At 33.8% G+C, this 19,659-nt stretch overlaps 2 protein-coding genes across 5 annotated transcripts in view; one reads left to right on the top strand and one right to left on the bottom strand.

Annotated features, from left to right (window-relative positions):
• Positions 1–3,754, top strand: part of LOC128227472 (transcription factor YY2-like) — a 78,876-nt gene extending 75,122 nt beyond the window's left edge. For all 4 annotated transcript variants that reach the window (XM_052938047.1, XM_052938046.1, XM_052938049.1 and 1 more), the window contains exon 9: positions 82–3,754. The gene's annotated coding sequence lies outside the window, so the exon portion shown is untranslated. The remainder of the gene's footprint in view (positions 1–81) is intronic.
• Positions 3,755–6,982: 3,228 nt separating this feature from the next.
• LOC128226829 (leucine-rich repeat-containing protein 51-like) lies at positions 6,983–15,220 on the bottom strand. Its single transcript, XM_052936898.1, has 5 exons — positions 15,088–15,220; positions 11,788–11,900; positions 10,773–10,999; positions 9,884–10,024; positions 6,983–8,720 (listed from the first exon to the last, which is right to left on the bottom strand). The coding sequence occupies exons 1-5, from the start codon at positions 15,099–15,101 to the stop codon at positions 8,565–8,567; spliced, it is 651 nt and encodes a 216-aa protein (XP_052792858.1). The 5' UTR covers positions 15,102–15,220; the 3' UTR covers positions 6,983–8,564.
• Between the last annotated feature and the right edge of the window lie 4,439 nt (positions 15,221–19,659).

The raw sequence follows: 19,659 nt of genomic DNA on the forward strand, positions 1-19,659 counted from the left end.
CTCAGTCTGGTACCTTATGTTTTGTGATGGAATGAATGTTTAGTGAGCAAATGTGTGAATTCCTCGTTTTCTTTGTTTCAGTTGGTGATATGTTGTGTATTGTGGAATGGTTTGTGAATTCTACCGTTGCCTCTCTGATTGAGGGAATCTCCCATTTTCCTGCAGTGCTTGTGCTGTTACCAGGGCCCTAATACTGGTGCAAGGGCCCGTATTCGGTGCAGTTACAAATTTTGAAGAGCATATGTAAAACATCCGACATGTTATACATAGACTTTGACAGGGGCGTAAACTTATGCTCAATTTTTGTCATATGCCCGCCAAGCTTGAAAACGCATAGCTTTACTGTAATGTCTTTTCTAGTGTTGAATCAGAAAGGACCTGAATTGTGCAATAGTTGATATGAAAGTTTTATACATAGAGAAAACTTGACTCTCTTATAAATAACGGCGACATAACTGTTGTTATGTGAATATTTTATTATGTGTTCATTTGTGACATGCATGTTGATGGTATATGTTTTTGTTTACTTGATGTGATGAGAAAAAAGATGTGTTGAAAGAAAGCTCTATTTACATAGGGCAGTGCAGCTCTATTTACAAAGAGAAGTGCTATTGGGACGTATTTTGTAAGAAAAAGGATTTGTATGTTGTGTGTGCATGTTTGCTAGAAATAAGCAATGAAAAGCTTGGACTTCCATAAATTTTGTACAGTATATCAGCAATAGTATAATATAATCTTTGACACCATTCATGTCAGTAGATTTGCTGCAGAAAGACAGTCAATAGAACAGTAGTTTGTATTCCAAAGAAAATAAGAGCAAATAAGAAATATGCCAACAGTTTCAAGTTTGATAATCTGGTCGATTGTTAAGAACTCTGTTTAAGACTTTTTAGACAACTTTGACAGCTGTGATTATTTTATCAAAATATGTCCGAACACAATAACCTATAACACAATTAAAAGTTAACAACGTTGTTAACGACATCGTTGTTAACAAAGCTCTGAACAATCGTCCAACTGACTATCGCTGTTTTATTATTTTGAAAATATCTGAAACATTTCTCATCCTGCTATCGTTTACTTTATTGTCAATAACAAGCTTACAAACAACATTTTTTTTGTTCTGAGTGAAATGTTTAAGAACAATTAAGATAGCGTATAAGCAGATTTAGGTTTTTCTATTGGTATGTTTGCTATTTATTTTGACTATTGTGATACACATGTATTACATGAATGTGTTGATATATGTATATACTGAAACAAAACAATGTACACAAGCCGTGAGAGTGCACGAGATATTGACATGCCGCCATTTTCTATAATATTTTGAGCAGCTTTTTATGAATACGTTTTTTGAAGATGCGAAAAATATGTTTGAGCCTCATAGTAGCTTAAAACAAAAAGTCTATTTTAATTCGGAATTGTGAACACATTTATTTTGTAACATGGGTTTAGTTAAATCTCATAAAAAGTTTAGTTAGGGAACGATATCAGAAATGAAATAAATGAAAATGTTAATGAAAAATTAAAATTGGATAACAAACCTTACTGCCGCGGAAAAGACAAGCATTTATTTCCTCTTTACAAATAGGGCGTTCAGGTATTCTTGTGTACGTGTAAATCATGGTATATAATTGGTACGAGTTACGAAATCAGAGCTGATTCTTCATGTTAGAAATAAACATATGTATAGTCTGGTGCTGTATCATTGCATTTTGTTGATTCAATATTGATTTTATATTTGTGTTTGTTACTTAATGTTACTGTTTTTTGTTAAATGCATTATTGTGATGTTTTGGAATCATATTCATATTCAATCATGTTGAAAACAATGACATTTTAAAAGGTGTTGTCATATTTTATCCTGAGCAATAATTTATTACAATATATGTTAGAGTACATACATATTGTCAATAATTCCAAGTTTTATTAGTCATAAATAAGATATCCATTAATTATTATGTATGGCATTTCCATGACAAGTTATTTTTTTCTATTTCCCTCCTCAAATTCTAAAGACATTATTTTTGTATTATTTTAATATTATGCACTTTTCAACAAGGAAGCAATGTGTATACAAAAAAGCAATTGACTGTGACATAAAACAAGTTTGTTTGAGCCAGTCAGAGAGAACGTTTTAGTTCTCACAATGCTATGTAGTTGCTTTTTTCGAGTACCATGGCCTATATAGACACTACTAGTAAAACTGTAAAGTAGTCTTAACAGACCTAAGAACAAAGTTGTAAAATGTCACAGTCTGTTATTATAAATGCATTTGAATGCATATGAGTTGCACACAGGTTCAACACTTCCTATTTATCATTATTTAACAAGGACAAGTTTTATTCCAAGAACACGGCCGTATGTAAAACGTTTTCATTGGTTCCCTAGATATTCAATGGAACGAACCCAGAAGTCATTAAAATCATTGACAATAGCAGTATAAGGATATAGATACGTAAAAAAGCAGCCTTTTGAACAGATTAAGTGAAACTTTACAGTATATTTCTGGACATATTTGTGAACTTTTAAGGAAATAGTTTTGTAACTTTGTACTTAAGTTTATACCAATTGCTTCCAAAATGTGCTCAGTAGTAGTTTTTAATCACTTTTAAATGTGATTAAATGTGCATAGCAATAAATTCATTTAGAGTCACTGTTTTGTTAAGTATTTTAATATATGTTTTAATGTTATGTTTTTTTATGTGCAAACTTGTTTATGCATGAGGAAAGAATGTTTGCTTAGTCAAAATTTATAAACATCGAACATATTTTGGATAATACTGCTTCTGCCTCACTCATTACAGGTCATCGTTTGACTTTTTTCTACAAAAAGATTGTAGAAATTTAAAAGAGTTCATTATCTTATTTCACAGGAATCTGACTGATGTGACAACAATTTACCTAATCAAACAAAACAAACCTGAAACCATGACTATAGTATGACTATGTTTAACTTAAAACATATGACTTGAGACTTACAAAAGGGAAGACTGCCTTAAGGCATGTGTGCAGTAGTAATGAGTGTTTAAAAAGGATTGCTGTGCTTTTGTATGGCGGCAGTTTTGTTGAAATGCAAAGTGCCGTTCAGTTGTCTGTCTTCTATATTAAGATACTATGTCCCCAATTGGTCACCGAGGGTATTTTTTGTTCTCCCTTAACAATAAGACCAATTATACATATGGCTATTTCACAAGTAACTTCATTGTAAACTAAGGTGGTCTGAATTTAAGTTATAATGGGTACAATGCAATGAGTTGTTAGTTAAATCGTAAAGTCCTCTGATGACTTGGACTTCAACTAAAACGTCTGTAGTAAAGATGCAAGTACTCGTCAGTCTTTGAAGTTTATGTCGACTGTAATCATGAAAACTATGAAGAATTTGCAGAAGCAGTATTATCTTAATACTGATAGTAAATATGGTGTCGTTCTCTATGTAGTATAGTGAATAATCTGTGCAATAAAATTTGGAAAAAAATATGGTTTGAGGCATAGAATGTCGATGGAAAAATCTAAGGATTGTGTCAGAGGAAACTTAAAAGTGAAGTTTATTATAAAAATGTTAAACAACTTCATAGTTTAGATTATATGGTAATTTTAGAATTGTCAATATTATTTCAAATTTCCTGTTTAAAATGTTAACATTTGAAATCTATAGATCATTTTTCTTTTGTCATATTTTGTTATTAGATTTGGGTTGCTAGAATCATGTTCATTTTTATATGAATTACAAATAAACTATACAGAAGGTGAATTGTGTTCCTTGTTTCTAACTTTTCACATATCTACCTTGCTCAGTTATTATATAAAGAAAACACAGGAATGTCTTTGTCAACATGTACACTTAACTTCTATCATGGTATGCACTGAAGACGTACTGAATAAAATTGATGTTGGTTACTCTGACAGAAAACGATGAACTATTTAAAAAAAAATCAATGCATATCATTGTGTCCCCAGAAATTTTTCTCTTCTCCTCAAGGGAGATCAATGAATAAGTTTTAAAGTTATAAGATGTATTTCAAAACTAAGGCCAGTATGTGCATGTGACAACATCAAACAGTATATTTCAAATAAAATAGCACAAATGACAATTAAAACAAAACAATGTTTGCATGGAAACGTAAGACAATATATAATAATATATTAAGTAGTCACTACCAGTGAATGGTATTACCCTATCGTCACCCACAGCAGCTGCAGCAGCATCCTCGTCATCATCTCCAGTGATTGAATCAGTCGGCAAGAAGTATACTCCCAATTGGCTAAAACCGTGTATACATACGCAACAGGAAGAACTAACCGTTTTCAAAATAAAATTTCCACTAATTACAATTCCTTGCAAAAGGATAAAACATCGCCTCGTGACTAGTATGTTATATGTCGGGTAGCCAGAGCTGTTCATATGATTATGTAAAAGGAAATAAATCGTCAACTGATAATGGAGGATATGAACGTCATTAGAAAAGAAATCAATTAAAAATAGGCAGTAGTATTAAGCTTGAATCATCTACCTATAATGGCATTATTGTCTTACAACAAACAAGTATTATGTAATTCGTCTAACCAAGCGTCTCTGTGATATTGACGTAATGATTGGTAGACCTCGTTTCAAAAAAACTATACCGAAAATAGTATGCAAATCACCTGACCATAGATGTACATCGTTAACAATTTTAAATCTGTAATCTAAAATAAGTTGTTCTTTATGTATTTGATCTGGGAGTAGGATTGTTATTGGTCCAAAAAAAATTCACTATCGAATCCGGCGCGGGGAAGGGGGTGCTGGTGCGCATTAGTAATGATTAATATTTTGATTCCACAATGTTTCCAAATTCTGGATCCGAATTGGTGCATTTGGCCGCTTTTCAATACTTTTTCCTAAATTGAATTTTGAAAGGAGGCGTGCGCGCCGGGTGCGCACCCTCACCCCACTCCCCGCGCCGGATTTGATAGTGAAAAGGGTAACCTCAAAAGGGGCTATGAAGCCGTTACAATCAACCACTGAAAATGACATAATATCTCTTCATAGCTATCAACATAAGGCCTGATTATTAAGAATTATTGCAGTAGTGATAGGGTCCAACCTAGCATTGAAAAAAATGCGTTGATGAATAAGTTCAGTTGTTACACTGCAAATAAAGTTGTCCTATCATTTAAATTTTAATATCATTTTAATACTTGCAAATCATTATACGATGCTTGTCTTTTATTACTTACTGCATTGCTCATAATTAGAATGATAATTAGTGGGAAATACTTAATAATAAATTCTGTCACAATGTGACGTTATGCAATAACCTTATCATGATAACCGTCAGGCAACGTTATATTAACGTTATGTGTTTGCTTTGAGATATATATTTGGACTAATGACGTAGAAACAATCGTAAGAAAGCAAACTTAAATTGTGTGTACAATACTTAGGATGACCAAAGAGAGCCCTGGAGGTGTTTTGTTTTCCAATTGCATAAAACTTAATTATCATTATGCAAAAACTATTATTGTGCGAGTTCAATTTTATACGCTTGAAGGGAGCTTTGTTGAAAGATCTTGGTATCTTTAGTCTATACTTATTTAAAATAGGTGTTTATATCGTATACAGTACTGCCTAGACGTTCGGAAATGTTTTAGTGATATAACATATTGGTTCATTGCAAAAGTGATGAAATTTTAAGCGAAAATGAAGGCATCGACCAGAAAACTAACTGAAATAATTTTTAAGATTTCTAGATGTATACAAAGTCTTACAATGGCAACTTATACATATGCCACAGGACCATTCCCACTCCGTTCATATGATCACAAAGCTTTTTGCTGGTATTTAAAACTACATATAGTGCGGTTGTTTTTTTAATTTTGTTGTGCATTGCAAACTTTATTCACATGCATATTAAACAGCTATATTCAACAAACTGCGTGCCTATGAGTCAGACTGGTACAAATGCGCCATGTATGGTTACATGTATTAAGAAGTGGGAAACTCATCTTGGTCAATAGTGTCTGCATTTTTATTGGTATTATATGTTGACATGAGCTAATACATAAATGCAATTACTAAGGTCTGCGAGTGAATGCATTTGCGCAATAAGCTTTTCAGCTAGTGTCAAACAACGTACTAGCAGTTGCCAAATGGACCCTTAAACAAATTTCTTGCGAACTGTATGCCTTCATTTTTTCTTGAGAAATAACTAAAACAATATTAAAACCGAGTTACGGCCCTTGTTAAACCTAAGAGAACAGTCTCGGGCAAAGTGTATCGAGTTAAAATGAGTTGTTTTTGTTATGCCCAAGGTTAAAGTTTTTAATACGAAGAAGTTGACGACCATACCTATAAAATTCATCAATTATTTTTCTTCAAAAAACATAGAGGGTCTTGTCTTTTCTCTCTGAATTGGATCAAAGTACTTGCATTCCATTTGACTTGCACCATTTAAATGTTAACTTCTGAAATATGTTTGTGTGGGAACAATTGAGCCGATATCTTAGTTTTACGAGCTCTTTGATACTGTTCTGTTCAAACTAGCTTGAATTACGACATAGTAATGAATTTCGACTGTACCAATACATTTGTACTAAGTAAGGCTAATATATTAGTAAATTAGTAACTAGCTTTTAATCCAAAAAATTAAATGGGGGCGGGGGTAACATTTATTCATTTTACTTTTCTTAGATGACTGTTTTACTGTTGAATATGTGCTCAAGCTCTTTTTTATTGCATGAGGGACCATAAACATGTTTCTTGACGAACCACGAACACCATCGTAACAATTTTCATTTTTTACATGTGAATGTTTACATCGACACCAGCTGGTGTGAATAAACGCCGTTCCCGGGCAGTATCAGACCGATTCGAAATTACATCAACTAGTTCAACATTTAATTGAGTCAATGAAATTTAAAGAGCGACGGGAAAAAGAGTGGGTGGGCGGGACGAAAATCTAGCAATTAATTTTAGTCGCCTAATAAAAACATACAATACTTTCATGAGTTCACTTTTATTGTCGATATCAAGTAACAAAGTCTTGAACATGATTATTATATATTATTTAACAATATTGTTATGTACATAATACTACATATGTAATAAAGGGGAAGTAACCACAATTAATGACAGCATACAGGAATGTTTCAGTACAGTATAACATTGTTCATGACACACAAATTTGAACTTTCAAGGGTTTATCCCCAGGATATACAGCACTTTCAAGAGCTTAAAATACCATTCAATAAAATTAGTATTCTTATACTGTTTTCATGATGTTAAAAAAATTGAATTCAAAGTCTATGAAATAAAAATGACAACTAAGATTTAAAGGTTAAAATTATATTAATGGCATGTTCATCTAGTTATCACAAGCAAGTAAATCTTATATTAGTCAATTGATGTTCTGAACTGAAAATTATAATAAATGATTTGTTGCATGTCTTGACTAATTTAATGTTTAGTTGTGGCCATAAAATAGATAAAACATGAATTATCATCATTCAATATGTGCATATTTCAACCAATACTGGCTTTAGTACCACTATATCACAGACAGGCAATTTATACAGCAACACTTTATAACAACAGCACAACTGTTTATAAATAAAATATTTAAAGCTTGAACTATTCTTAATAAAAAAAATATAAACACACTAATTATATAACAATATGGAAGGTTTTCTACATCTGCAGTCAAATGTTGTTTTTTTCCAAATATTATATTTTCCAATTTTATCAAAACAAATTTTACTAGAAAAGTTTGTAAAACCAAAAATGTAATATTGAAGAGTAAAACATGATTGATTGATAAAAATGTATTCAAAAAGTAATTTCACCAATGCCTACAACAATTAAAGTCAGGTATAACAAATAATTATTTGTTTCCCGGTCTTCTGACCTACACTAATTTTATGAACTAACCCATATGTTTTTATTGCAAACAGACTAACAGACTATTTTTGTGACGGTAAATGATGTTTTCATTTTTTTATATATTTTCCGTAGTTTCTTGGATGGCAAAGAGGTGATAATGTGCCCTGACTTAACCATGACAGTTTTCAGTGTGAATTGGGGAAAAAAAATTATGCCTAATTTTAACACGACAATACCTATCACAAAATAATATGGCAATATAAAAACAGCTTGATACTATTCAATGATACTATTAATTCAAAGCATATAAACACCATAAATGCATTGTTTTACAAAAATGAAATGATTATATAATAATATAGGTAATACACAAGATGGAAATCTTCGTTCTACACTTGCTACAAACAGTCTTAAAAACGTTCACAAATTTTATGTTTATTGTAAAAAAAAAAATAAACATACAAAAAAAAGTTCTATGCATAGAAAATTGAAACTATTGAATAAATTAATTTGAACATTAAACAAATATATAAACCTTAATATTAACATATCCATAAATTAGTTTTTTTACAGACAACACTTAGCAAGAATCACAACACAGAATGTAACATCTTATACAACAACAGGTTTGTAAGCCACAAGAATGATACATGATACAAATAATGAACAAAAATGACAGGAACAGGGTGGGGAAAATTGCCTCTCAGTCTTCATCCTCTTCGACTTTCTTCTTCTTCTTCATTCCCCAGCAGTTCATCTTGTCCCAGGTTCCCGTCGTCATGCGGTCGGCCTTCGTTATGCAGCTGAAGTCCAGGCTCTGGAGCTGTGGTAGCTTGGAGAGGACCAGCCACCGGTAACCCTGAACGAAAAAGGTTGGAATAAGGTAAGGTCAAATAAAATAACATTTAGCTTTCTTAGGTACCGCTGCATTTATATATTCACTCGCTGATGCATTTTATTTTTACAGATTTGGATTTTATGAGGCCCAGCCAAGTTAATCAAAATCTGCAAAATTCTACTTAAGTTAAATACAATCTTCCTGATCAAAACAGAACTGAAGAGTCCAGAAATGCCATTTTGATAATTCAAGTGCCATTACAATGGTTTTACAAAATGAAGTGGGAATTGAAACTCGAAGAACAATTGCATCACCCCATCAACATTCCCTTAAGGTTTCATGACTCTAGGTACATTGTAACTTAGTTTCCAAGTGACAAAAGTTTGCATAATAATTTTTGTTGGGGCATAAAAAAACGCTATAATTTAAACATAACTGGTTTAAATAACTTAAAAGACATGTTATACATTATAAAATGCATTTAATGACTCATTATTTTGTTTTAAGACAACATTAAAACACTGGGGCAGTGGGCAATGAAACTTTAAATCCTGTGATATCAGCAGAGTGGAGTATGCCATATAGCACTAGGTTGAATACAGACAAGTGTATATTGTCTAAGATATTGCTGGCAGATTTATGAGGCATTATTTAAATCTTACATATTTTTATAACTTTAATTAAAGCTGCACTCTCACAGATTGACAGTTTTGACATCTGTTTTAGTTTTTGTCTCAGAATCAGCTGATTTTTATATAAATGCCTTCAATTCAGTAGTAAAAGATTTATACTCACAATAACAGATCTCAATTGTTTGGAAAACTGCTGAAAGTTTTTTCTTAAAATTATAGTAACACTTTTAGCCATAAAACATCGATTTTGAAACGTAAATATGGAAAACTGTGATCTGATCCTCTGTCAGCAGTCTTGTATCACTAAATGTTTCCAGACATTTATGCAAAAATTGGCTCATTCCAAAACAAAAAAGTTGTCAAAACAGTCAATCTGCGAGAGTGCAGCTTTAATTCATTTAATTTCCATTTGCCAACACAGGTTCATAAACTGTAAGCCACTTGATATATAAAAAAAAAAATAGCTTGCGAGAACAAATAAACTAAAACAGCTTAAAAGGAATAAACTTTTGGAGGAAAGTAAACAATGTTCTATGTAAGCGGACAACTTACTTTAACATTTTCCATAGGATTCCCATGCAGAGTGAGTTTTCGAAGGGTCCTGATTGGAACAAGTTGGTCTATAAGCCCTGGGTCAGCTATCTGGTTACCATGGAGATATAAAATTTGTAGTCCTTGAAATTCTGTGAACTCCTGAAAATGAATATAAATGAACAAAATCACTTATGAAGAAACATGACTGTTCAATCTAATACTCGGGTATAGTCTCTGGATAGATAAATGCGCAGTGGCTTGATATTCGGATATGAAATGTTCATATTGACAATAAATGTGTTGTCACTTACTTGTGACCATGCTCAAAGTCATTGTTAATTCCATCCTCAAAAGAATCATAAAAATGTATCTGATACTAGTAGGTATAAATTGGAGAAGTGAAGAAACAAGCTAATCCCAGACTTGTAGATATCATATTGTTTGGTCACAACACATTTATTGTCAATAATAACATTAAATTTCCAAAAATCAAGCCTCTGTGTATAAATTTACGTATCTGGAAGACATTTAAGAAGACATTTTTTTTCTAGCTTCACTGGTTCAACCTTCAACAAAGCATTCTCATTCAATGTATGTGTCCACAAATACAACCATGTAATGATAAACAGTTGGAATATTTTTTCAACAAGTTTTTTTATATACTATTTTCTTTTGGCTTGATTGTGACGAAAGCTGACAGCTTACAGAATCACGCTCGAGACCGTTTATTGTGCAGAAACCAGTACCGGTGTCCATTTTGAGAGATCATGGGAAGGTACCCATGTTTGGGATTGAATCCACAACCTCTTCTTTGACCATCAAAGAACATAAAATGTACTAGTATGTAAACATTAAGCATATAATATTTTAGGTTTAGTCATTCCATCTACAGCAACTATAAACATACTGGTCCAATTGTTGTCAGTTCATTATGCGACAAATCTATCCACGCAATATCTTCCCATCTTGTAAACTTCACTTTCGCAAACTCCAGAAGGGATTCCAAGTTGGTTATGCTGTTGTTGTTCATTTTCAGACACTTGCTCTTGGTTTTGCTGCCCTCTTCTGGCCTTGGTGTCTTCCCATGCTTGCCTCGGGGTGAGGGTGAAGGGCGGGGCTCCTCGTCCTCCGCATCTATTTATCAACAAACAATGAACATGTAACTACAATCATGAATACTGTTTTCATATGCAATGAATGTAATGTATGTATGTATAACTCCTAAGAAAAAATTCTCCACATGAACAAAATTCACATTCCTTTTTCATTACATACTAACCTCGATTTGCAGCAGTAAATAAATGTAGCAATGATAAAAAGAACACTTACTAGAATGGTGACATTTTTTTAATTTTACAATGTATTCCTTATACATGTAGCAATATACAACAGTGTTTTTATTCAGTTTATGAGATAAACAAAAGTAGCTAATGGTGGACTCATTCCTTTACCTTTACATTTTCCAGTTATTAGTATTTGAATGATTTTGTATTATTTATAAATATTTAAAAACAAGATTTTTGTAGTTGCATGCAGGTTACACATAATGATTAACACACTGAGATGCTTCACCACATGTAAGCTCAATACTGCCATGTTGGCCATTTCTATAGGGGGAAAAACATCAATCTTTATTATACAATTTGTACCTTAAATACTACTATATGAGGTAGTCATTTACACCTGTATGACTGTAAGCTCAATACTGCCAAGTTGGACATTTCTTTAAGAGAAAAAAACATCAATGCAATTGGTATCTTAGATACTACTTTATGAGTAACATTACACATACATACTACTATCCTAGTAGCGTACTACCTTTGAGATTGTCTGCAACCAAAACGCTACATCATAAAAACTTACTTTCTTAAAACATACAATGAAAATTAACTTGAAATACAAAAAAAATATTAAGGGCTTACCTTTAATGTTTTCGATTCTACAGAATGAATAGTCCATTGGTGGAATTATTTCATTGAATGCATCAATTGCAGATCTTGTATCTGTTTTCTTCTTGGGTTGATAGGGCACCAAGCTGAAAAAATGAACACAAATAATATAAATTCCCCTCAGAAATACTTAGATGTCGAAATAGCCTCTTATGTTTCAAAATGACAGATTTTCTATTATTTGCGGGGCGATTGGACACAAAGTGTATCACCTGACTCCTATGCAGGGTTCTCAATAAGTTTTGGTATAACCATCTAAATTAGTAAAGTAACCGAACGGCTACTACTTATTCTACTTAATTATTTTTTTTTCAGATTTGAACCGGCCCAATTGCCATTTGAACTGTCAATTTTGGCCGGCAGCCGGTTCTTTTTGAGAACACTGCCTATGCAACAGTGTGTTAGAAAGAACCTAGGTATATATACGGTATATATTTATAAACATATCGCTTTCATCAGGTTGTTGCTTAAGTAAGAAACTAGTTGCTAGTTACCTATTGCATCTTGGAGATACCTTACCAATAGGGGAGTAAACTTCAAACAGTCACAAAATTTAGCTTGTATCTGTTGAAAATCAATCAGGCATTTGCGATGGGCCATGATCAGAAAAAGATACACTTTTGTCTTATTTGCTATCACTGTAAGTGTTGTGTAAATGCAACAAACAAGGTATGTGTGTCACCAACATCAAGTTGGGACAAAGTTTTAAATAGGAGTCATATATTCTGTTCAACAACATTAATTCATTCAATGGAAAAATTTAAAATCTACTTTAAATTGATGAAATATTCAATTATTAAACAGAAAATAATGTTTTTGTTTTAGGAAATATGACTCTTTTTAGCCATTGCCTGAGATCTACTACTGTCAACCTTGACATTGACCTCATTTGTACACTTATTATGGAACCATAAAAAACAAATGGATATTTAGTTTCAGCTAATTTGTTGCATGTTTATATAGATCAGAAAAAGAAATTATTTTTACTGTTCTGCAACAAATATTGGATATATACCTCAAAGTCACGCTATCTTCAAGTCTCCCTAGTCTAGTGCAAATAAATCAGAAACACGAGATTAAACATAATTTTAAGAGTACAAAGAGCATTTGATCTATATATATATGTCATTAATGTTTATTTTGTGCAAAATACTTTTGCAGCTACATGGTTAAATATGTATATAACCATTTAGAATCTGTTTCAAGAATCAAATACTTCTCCAAATATAATTAACACAAGCCCGCAAGCCGTGCACTGGTTATATGTCTTCTGGGCTTGTCCAAATTCTAAATGATATATAACAGGGCTTGTTAAAAAATTTGATGCCAAACAATTGTATAAAAATTCAGGCTTGTTCATCCTAAAGTCTTATTTCGATGACTTAAATGGGGATATTCTCAAATTTGACCAATAATCATAATTTGTAATTTTCCCTTTAAAATGAGTCGTGAAAATATATCTCAACCATACATAAAGGCTACAGAAATGGAATTTGACACCCCAATACGCAAAAATATGTGACAATTACTGGTTGACGGTACATTTCCGACCAGGGCACAAATCCTGAACACCGGCTAAAACACGCGTTTGTTTACCTTGATCGATTATTCGATGATCTAGATCAATACAAAGGCTTGCCTTGGTCAAACTTGCGAAGTTTCATCTTGTTTTGTTAAATATTTTTCTAAAAAAAATGCCATTCAAAGTTTATACCTGAAAGATCAAAATGTAGCACATGGGGGAATGACTTCAGAGGGCGCACGCACATCTTTAGGTTTTGCAGTTATGTTGACCTACATTCAAGGTATTTATAAATAGAAATCACGCTTTACATTTGAATTGCATGTTTTGAAAAACATCGGAAACAATAAATAACTTTGCAGCTAAGTGTTTATTTAATATAGCATACTTATTAATTATAATTGTATGACCATGTATTTTTACTTTGCAAGTGTTCGGTATTTGTGCCCTCCATAGCATAAATTTAAGGGTGATTTACTGTCCATAAAATGAACGATTTTCGTCATAAAATTGATGAGCTTGTGAATCTGTTCTTTGACAGATGTTGTCACATTAACCAAAGATGTTTCATACGCAATTTTAACTTACTACAACAAAAACTCTCCAAGATAATTGTGAAAAACCTCAAAAAGTGTTCAGATTTGTATCGTCAACCAGTAGGATAGTTATGAAGCCATGGTAAGGAACAAGCATTTGTATTGAAAAGAGATAAGCTGTAACCTTGTACCGGACATTTTTACTTTTTAATATATGAAGTTCAAAGAACGTTAAAAGTCGGTAGTCCACCTAAATGGCTGTCAACGAGTCTTTTAACGATTTTTTTAATATGGCAGACTCGTGACGTCCACCATCCCAGCAAAAAGTAGCAAGCGGTCCTTGCGCAGAGAATCCTCACGGCCACAATTTTTAAATTATCTCCGTTATAAATTCAAATTTCTACGAAAATATTATTGCCTACTATTAAACACATATTAAGTTATGTCAGTATGCCCAAAAAACATGTTAAGTTATCATAAAACACTTACAAGTGTCGATTGTTTATCAAGTATCCCCATATCGGTAAATCTGGGACAAATCTGACTGGTTGTGTACATGGATAACGGTATTTGTGACCCATAATACATTAATGTGAAAATAACAACTCTAATGACAAATTTAATCCATTTCAGATCACTGTCGGATAAAAATTGAACAACTTTGTCATTATTTTTCAACATCAATGCATATTATTTCAGTATATCATTTCGCCCGTTGTTAAATGGTAGAGAGTTGTAGCGTTACAGGGATACATAATAAATGTCAAAATAATAAAAAAAAATATCCCTGATCGCTCATTATTGTAGCTATATAAGTCGGTAGAGAGGAGTAAGTTATAACGTAAACTTGGGAAGAAAAGTGCGCCCTGTGTGATGCTCAAACCCATGACGGCCAGAACACTAGCACCATGGTCTAACCTACTGAGCTAACTGGGCGGCTTGTTATAACCCACACACACTACACTCCTCCCCCGGTTAAACTTAAAGGCTGATAGAGGCAATCCTGCCGTTTACCACTGCCACCATAACATAAGTGGAGCTGGGAGGAGTGAGCCCAGTGTGGTGCTCGAAACCACGACTGCCGGAACATTAGCACGGCGCTATAACCAACTGAGCTAACCGGGCGGCCGATCCGCGAAAATATGTGACAATTACGAAAATTATGAAACCATAGTTATGAATACGCATTTGTATTGAAAAAAGATAAGGTGTTACCTTGTCCCTGACATCTTTACTTTTTAATATACGAAGTTCAAAGAAAACAAAGTCGGTAGAGAGGAGTAAGTTGGTTATTTGGTTTGTATTTTGTTTGAATATCAGTACGCGGCCATTTTGTAACCGAGGTGACGGTTGAATGAAAGCCCGTATGTAAACAATCGATAAAGATTACATGCAACTAAATATTGGTGTTAATCTGTATAACCTTATACCGTACAGTATGCGTCTGTACTGAATACCTTACATAGACATTTTGACGAGTAGCGATATTAACCTGTATCCTTCTTATCTTGTATCTTTATCACACTCAATAATTTTTTAAAGAAATTATTGTAGCATTAATCATAAACGTCTTTAATGACAGAGGGATAATTACGAATTATATACACTGAGACACAGGGACTGCATGATTATGTTTGTTTTGTGTCCGTGGCGTGATGTTGCCGGAGTACAACTCTGTACATGTACTACAGTAGCTTGCCATTTAAACATTGTTTAGGGTTCTGAATATTTAGTTTCATATAAACTTTTAATTAATCTATAAAGCGAAATTATTCAACATGAACTTCGGACCTTTGGTTCATATAGGTCCGTGGTGACTATCAAATAAATTTGAATTCAAATCGGAGCTCAATGAGCTATTTTCCGAGATGCATGTAAATGTACCCTATGGCATCAACGTTTGTCGTGAGCAAAAGTTTTAACATAAACTCTAAGCTATCCTTTCGATACTTTTTCCCTGTATCATTACTGCTGATGAAGTTTTGTAATATGGATAAATCTTAATACGTATTTAAACTAACGTATGTCATGACCCGCGCCCTTCATATGGTGTTCCTTTAGACGCAAGACGCGTGTAGCTTTGTTACCCTCTTGATCATACAATGAATGGTATTAAATCCGTACGTACAACCTAAATATCGGTGATGGAATTAGCATATGCACGTGTAACAATGTTAAAGACCCAAGTGAATTTCAAATAGTACGATTATTTTTTGTTGTTTTGTATGAATTTATTCCAATTGCAGGCCTTATATTGGAATAGCGAAGTAAAACATTATTGCCTTTCTGCTCAGGGTGAGAAACACGAACTGAGAAAAAATTATACGTAACAGTTTTGCGAACTCTTCAAAATAAATAATTCGAGCAAGATATACATAAATTATGATATATAACACACCGAATGTACCTCGTAAGTACAGGGTAGGTATTGAATCCATTTCTAAGCAATACGTTTCTTTTCGGTAGGTCAAAGGTCAACATAGATATAGTGGGGGTTTTCAAATGTCTATACATATATAGGTATATTTTTTTTTAAATGTGTATACAGATAGTGGTATATGTTTTCAAATGTGTATACATATATAGGTAATACAATGAAAACTTCAGCGACAAGTCCAGTAGTCGAAAATTAAACATTTAACCTAGTTTAAAGGTCCCAAACAACAGGGGCGTTCTTGGAGCCGTTTGAAGTGTACGCCAAAATACTTGAGAGCTGTGGAAATGTGGAGTGTCTTTCATAATTTTGGTGTCGCTAAATGTTATATGGGATGAGAGCAGGACGGGTATCCCCTACAGTAGTTTGTGTTTTTAGAACACAATAATGAACCGTTTCCAAGCATTCTGAACGCCAACCTGAATTTTAACGTGTAAAACGTTGTTTGTGTATATAACTCATTAGTCTTCAGTTTTAAGCTCGGAGTAGGAGATATAAGCGCATGGCTGATCTGAGGAACCAAAACTGATTTATACGCCCGAGCGTATTGGCGTATGCCTAGGTACGCCCCTGAACAACAATGGAATCAAGGGACAGACGTATCCACACACACACACACACTCGCCACACACACACATACCAGACACATACATGTACACACAAATCATTTTAAGAAAGACACTAAGTTGTCGGGTTAGGGATTACATTGTCTCAATATAAGAACTATACTTCTATCACCGTGTACGAACAGATTCAAACATATAAACAAGCGGGCTGTGGATTTTCGTTTTCTCAATATCGCAACACATTTTTTTTTTTTTGAAATTGTTTCCCAAGAGATACAAACAAACGTACAGTACTGTTGAAAAGGGCGTGATCTAGTGTGGTATTATTGTCCAAAAATAAGACAATTATTTAACAGGTTCATATATGTAAACTGTTTTATAACAATGTTTGGAAAACATTGTCATTTTATGAGTTTCAGCACATGTCTAGGGTGTGGGTTTTCAGTGACATGCCATGCTTTTGCCAGTGTTCACTAAGATATAAACACGCACGCTCAGTACTGTAAGGCTGAAATAGGCGTGATCAAGTGCGTTTACTACTAGTAAGTCTTAGAAACAAATTATTTCTTTAAACGGCGGGTCGGAAATGCAAAAAAATGCGACGCATTTTCTTCATTTTTATTGTCTTCCGGAAGTCGAAAGGGCGAAAATACACAAAGTGGCACAGGGAAATGTGATAAAAAGCGGAGCGAAAATTTGCCAAGTGGCGGGGCGGAAATGCACCAAATGGTGATATTTGAATAATTATTTCGCCTTTTCTCCACAGAAAGGCAAAAAAAGAAAACGAAATGACGGAAATCATCTTCCATAAAAAGATGCGAACCTCTTTCAGTACATGGCTTATATTCACTTTTATCTCTAGTCCAAGATTATGTCTTAGATTTTTCAAATGTTACAAAAATATATAAACATATAAACATACATAATTATACATGAGCACACATGCTGTTTTGATAAAGGCGTGGCCGGTTGTGGTCTTTTATTGTCGCAATACAAAACTATAGGCATACTTTTTCGAATGTTTACCAAGAACTATGGACGCACGTTTATAATGAAGGGCGTGAAAAGGGTGTTGGTTTTCTTTGTCCAAATATAAGAAACCCATATTGATTAACAAGACCATATACGTTAATTGTTCTATAGTATCTTTCGCAAAACTTCCTCTTTTTACCAGCTTGTGACCATTAAGTACACACATGTGATGTTGATAAAGGCGTTGTCGGGTGTGGTTTTTCAGTGTCTCAATACGAGTCTCACATACAGACGCACGTTGCTGTTGAAAAAGGCGTGGTCGAGTGTTTTCTATTGTCTCCATAAAAAACTTTATCACACTGCTTGTTTGTGTTCACTATACACCGTCCCTTCCCATAATCCAGGACATCTTTGTAAAAAGACCCCATAAAACAACAGAGTATTGCCATGACAAGGTTCTTCTCTTTGGGCGTCATGTTATTACACTTTATATAATGGCGGTTGTTGGACGCCCAGTATGCAAGTCGTGAATAATATGTTATGGGGATGTCGTATTCAGGAATCAGGATATAGTTTTGACAATGAATAAATGTCATTTTCATTATTCACGTCTCCCTTTCTAGAACTTGTCATGGCTAGAGATTCCATTTATATGCTTCCCACCACTAGCGGACTATGGGAGGGGGTGCATCTGACATCCCACCCCCTTACATCGTCCAAGATTTTTGGGTTAGGGATGGGCGCAGGTCAAAAGGTGCACCCCTTTAGTTACGCCCCTTTTAACGCCAATTCATGGACTGCAAGACAAAGTGAAGGAAACGAAGCATACGTAAACGGTTAACTAGCTCATCCAAAAAGTGTTTTCAATGATGGGTAAGCATTTGACGCATAACATGCGTAATAAAGACGTTGCCGCTTTTAGTTTTCTCAATATCATAAACATGCTTTTGATAATGTCAACCAGCACATACAAACACACGTACATAACTGGTGGAAAGGGCGTGGCCGGCTGTGGTTTTCGTTTTTCTCTATATAAGAAACATACTTTTGATAATGTCAACCAAGAGGTACAAACACACATACAATGCTGGTGAAAAAAACATGGCCGGTGGCTGTGGTTTGTCATTTTCTCGATATCAGTAACATGCTTAAAGCAGCTTTTGATAATGTCAACCAAGATATACAAACACGTACAGTACTGGTGAAAAAAGGAGTGGCCGGCTGTGGTATTTTCGTTTTCTCAATATCAGAAACATGCTTTTAATAATGCCCATCTAGAGGCACAAACACACGTAAAGTACTGGTGAAAAAGGGCGTGGTCGGCTGTGGTTTTCATTGTCCAAATATAACACAATTATTTAACAGGTCCATACATGTTTATTGTTTTATAACATCGCTCTGAAACCATCTCATTTCATGAGTTTGTGCACATGCATGCACACATATATCACTTTCAGAAAGGCGTTGTCGGGTGTGGTTGTTTAGTGACATGCTTTTGTCATTGTTGACTACACACGCATGTGCAGAACTGCTGTTGAAAAAAAGGCAGTGGTCATCGTCACATAGCTTCAGAGCTGGGACACTAAAATATTGCTCTTCAGTCCTTTAATATTGTTTAAAAAGTGATGATATGACATTTCATTACAATTCTAAGAGTTTTACTTAAAAAAGCTTAGAATTTTATTGAAATGTCATATTATTACTTTTTAAACATTATCGAAGGACTGAATGGCCATGTTTTTGTGTCCAAGCTCTGTGAAGGTGACCTGTGGATAAACGCATGATGATGGTGTGTTTTTAATTGTCTCAATAACA

Source organism: Mya arenaria, chromosome 3, assembly GCF_026914265.1.
Source record: "Mya arenaria isolate MELC-2E11 chromosome 3, ASM2691426v1".
Classification (NCBI taxonomy): Eukaryota; Metazoa; Mollusca; class Bivalvia; order Myida; family Myidae; genus Mya; species Mya arenaria.

Bases quoted from the DNA above. Each gene is read 5' to 3' on its own strand.
- LOC128226829 (XM_052936898.1), bottom strand. The intron at 10,025-10,772 runs GTATGTTTATAG...ATTCATTTTCAG, and splicing joins AACTGACAACAATTGGACCA to GAGTTCACAGAATTTCAAGG. The intron at 8,721-9,883 runs GTAAGTTGTCCG...TTTTTCGTTCAG, and splicing joins ATCCTATGGAAAATGTTAAA to GGTTACCGGTGGCTGGTCCT.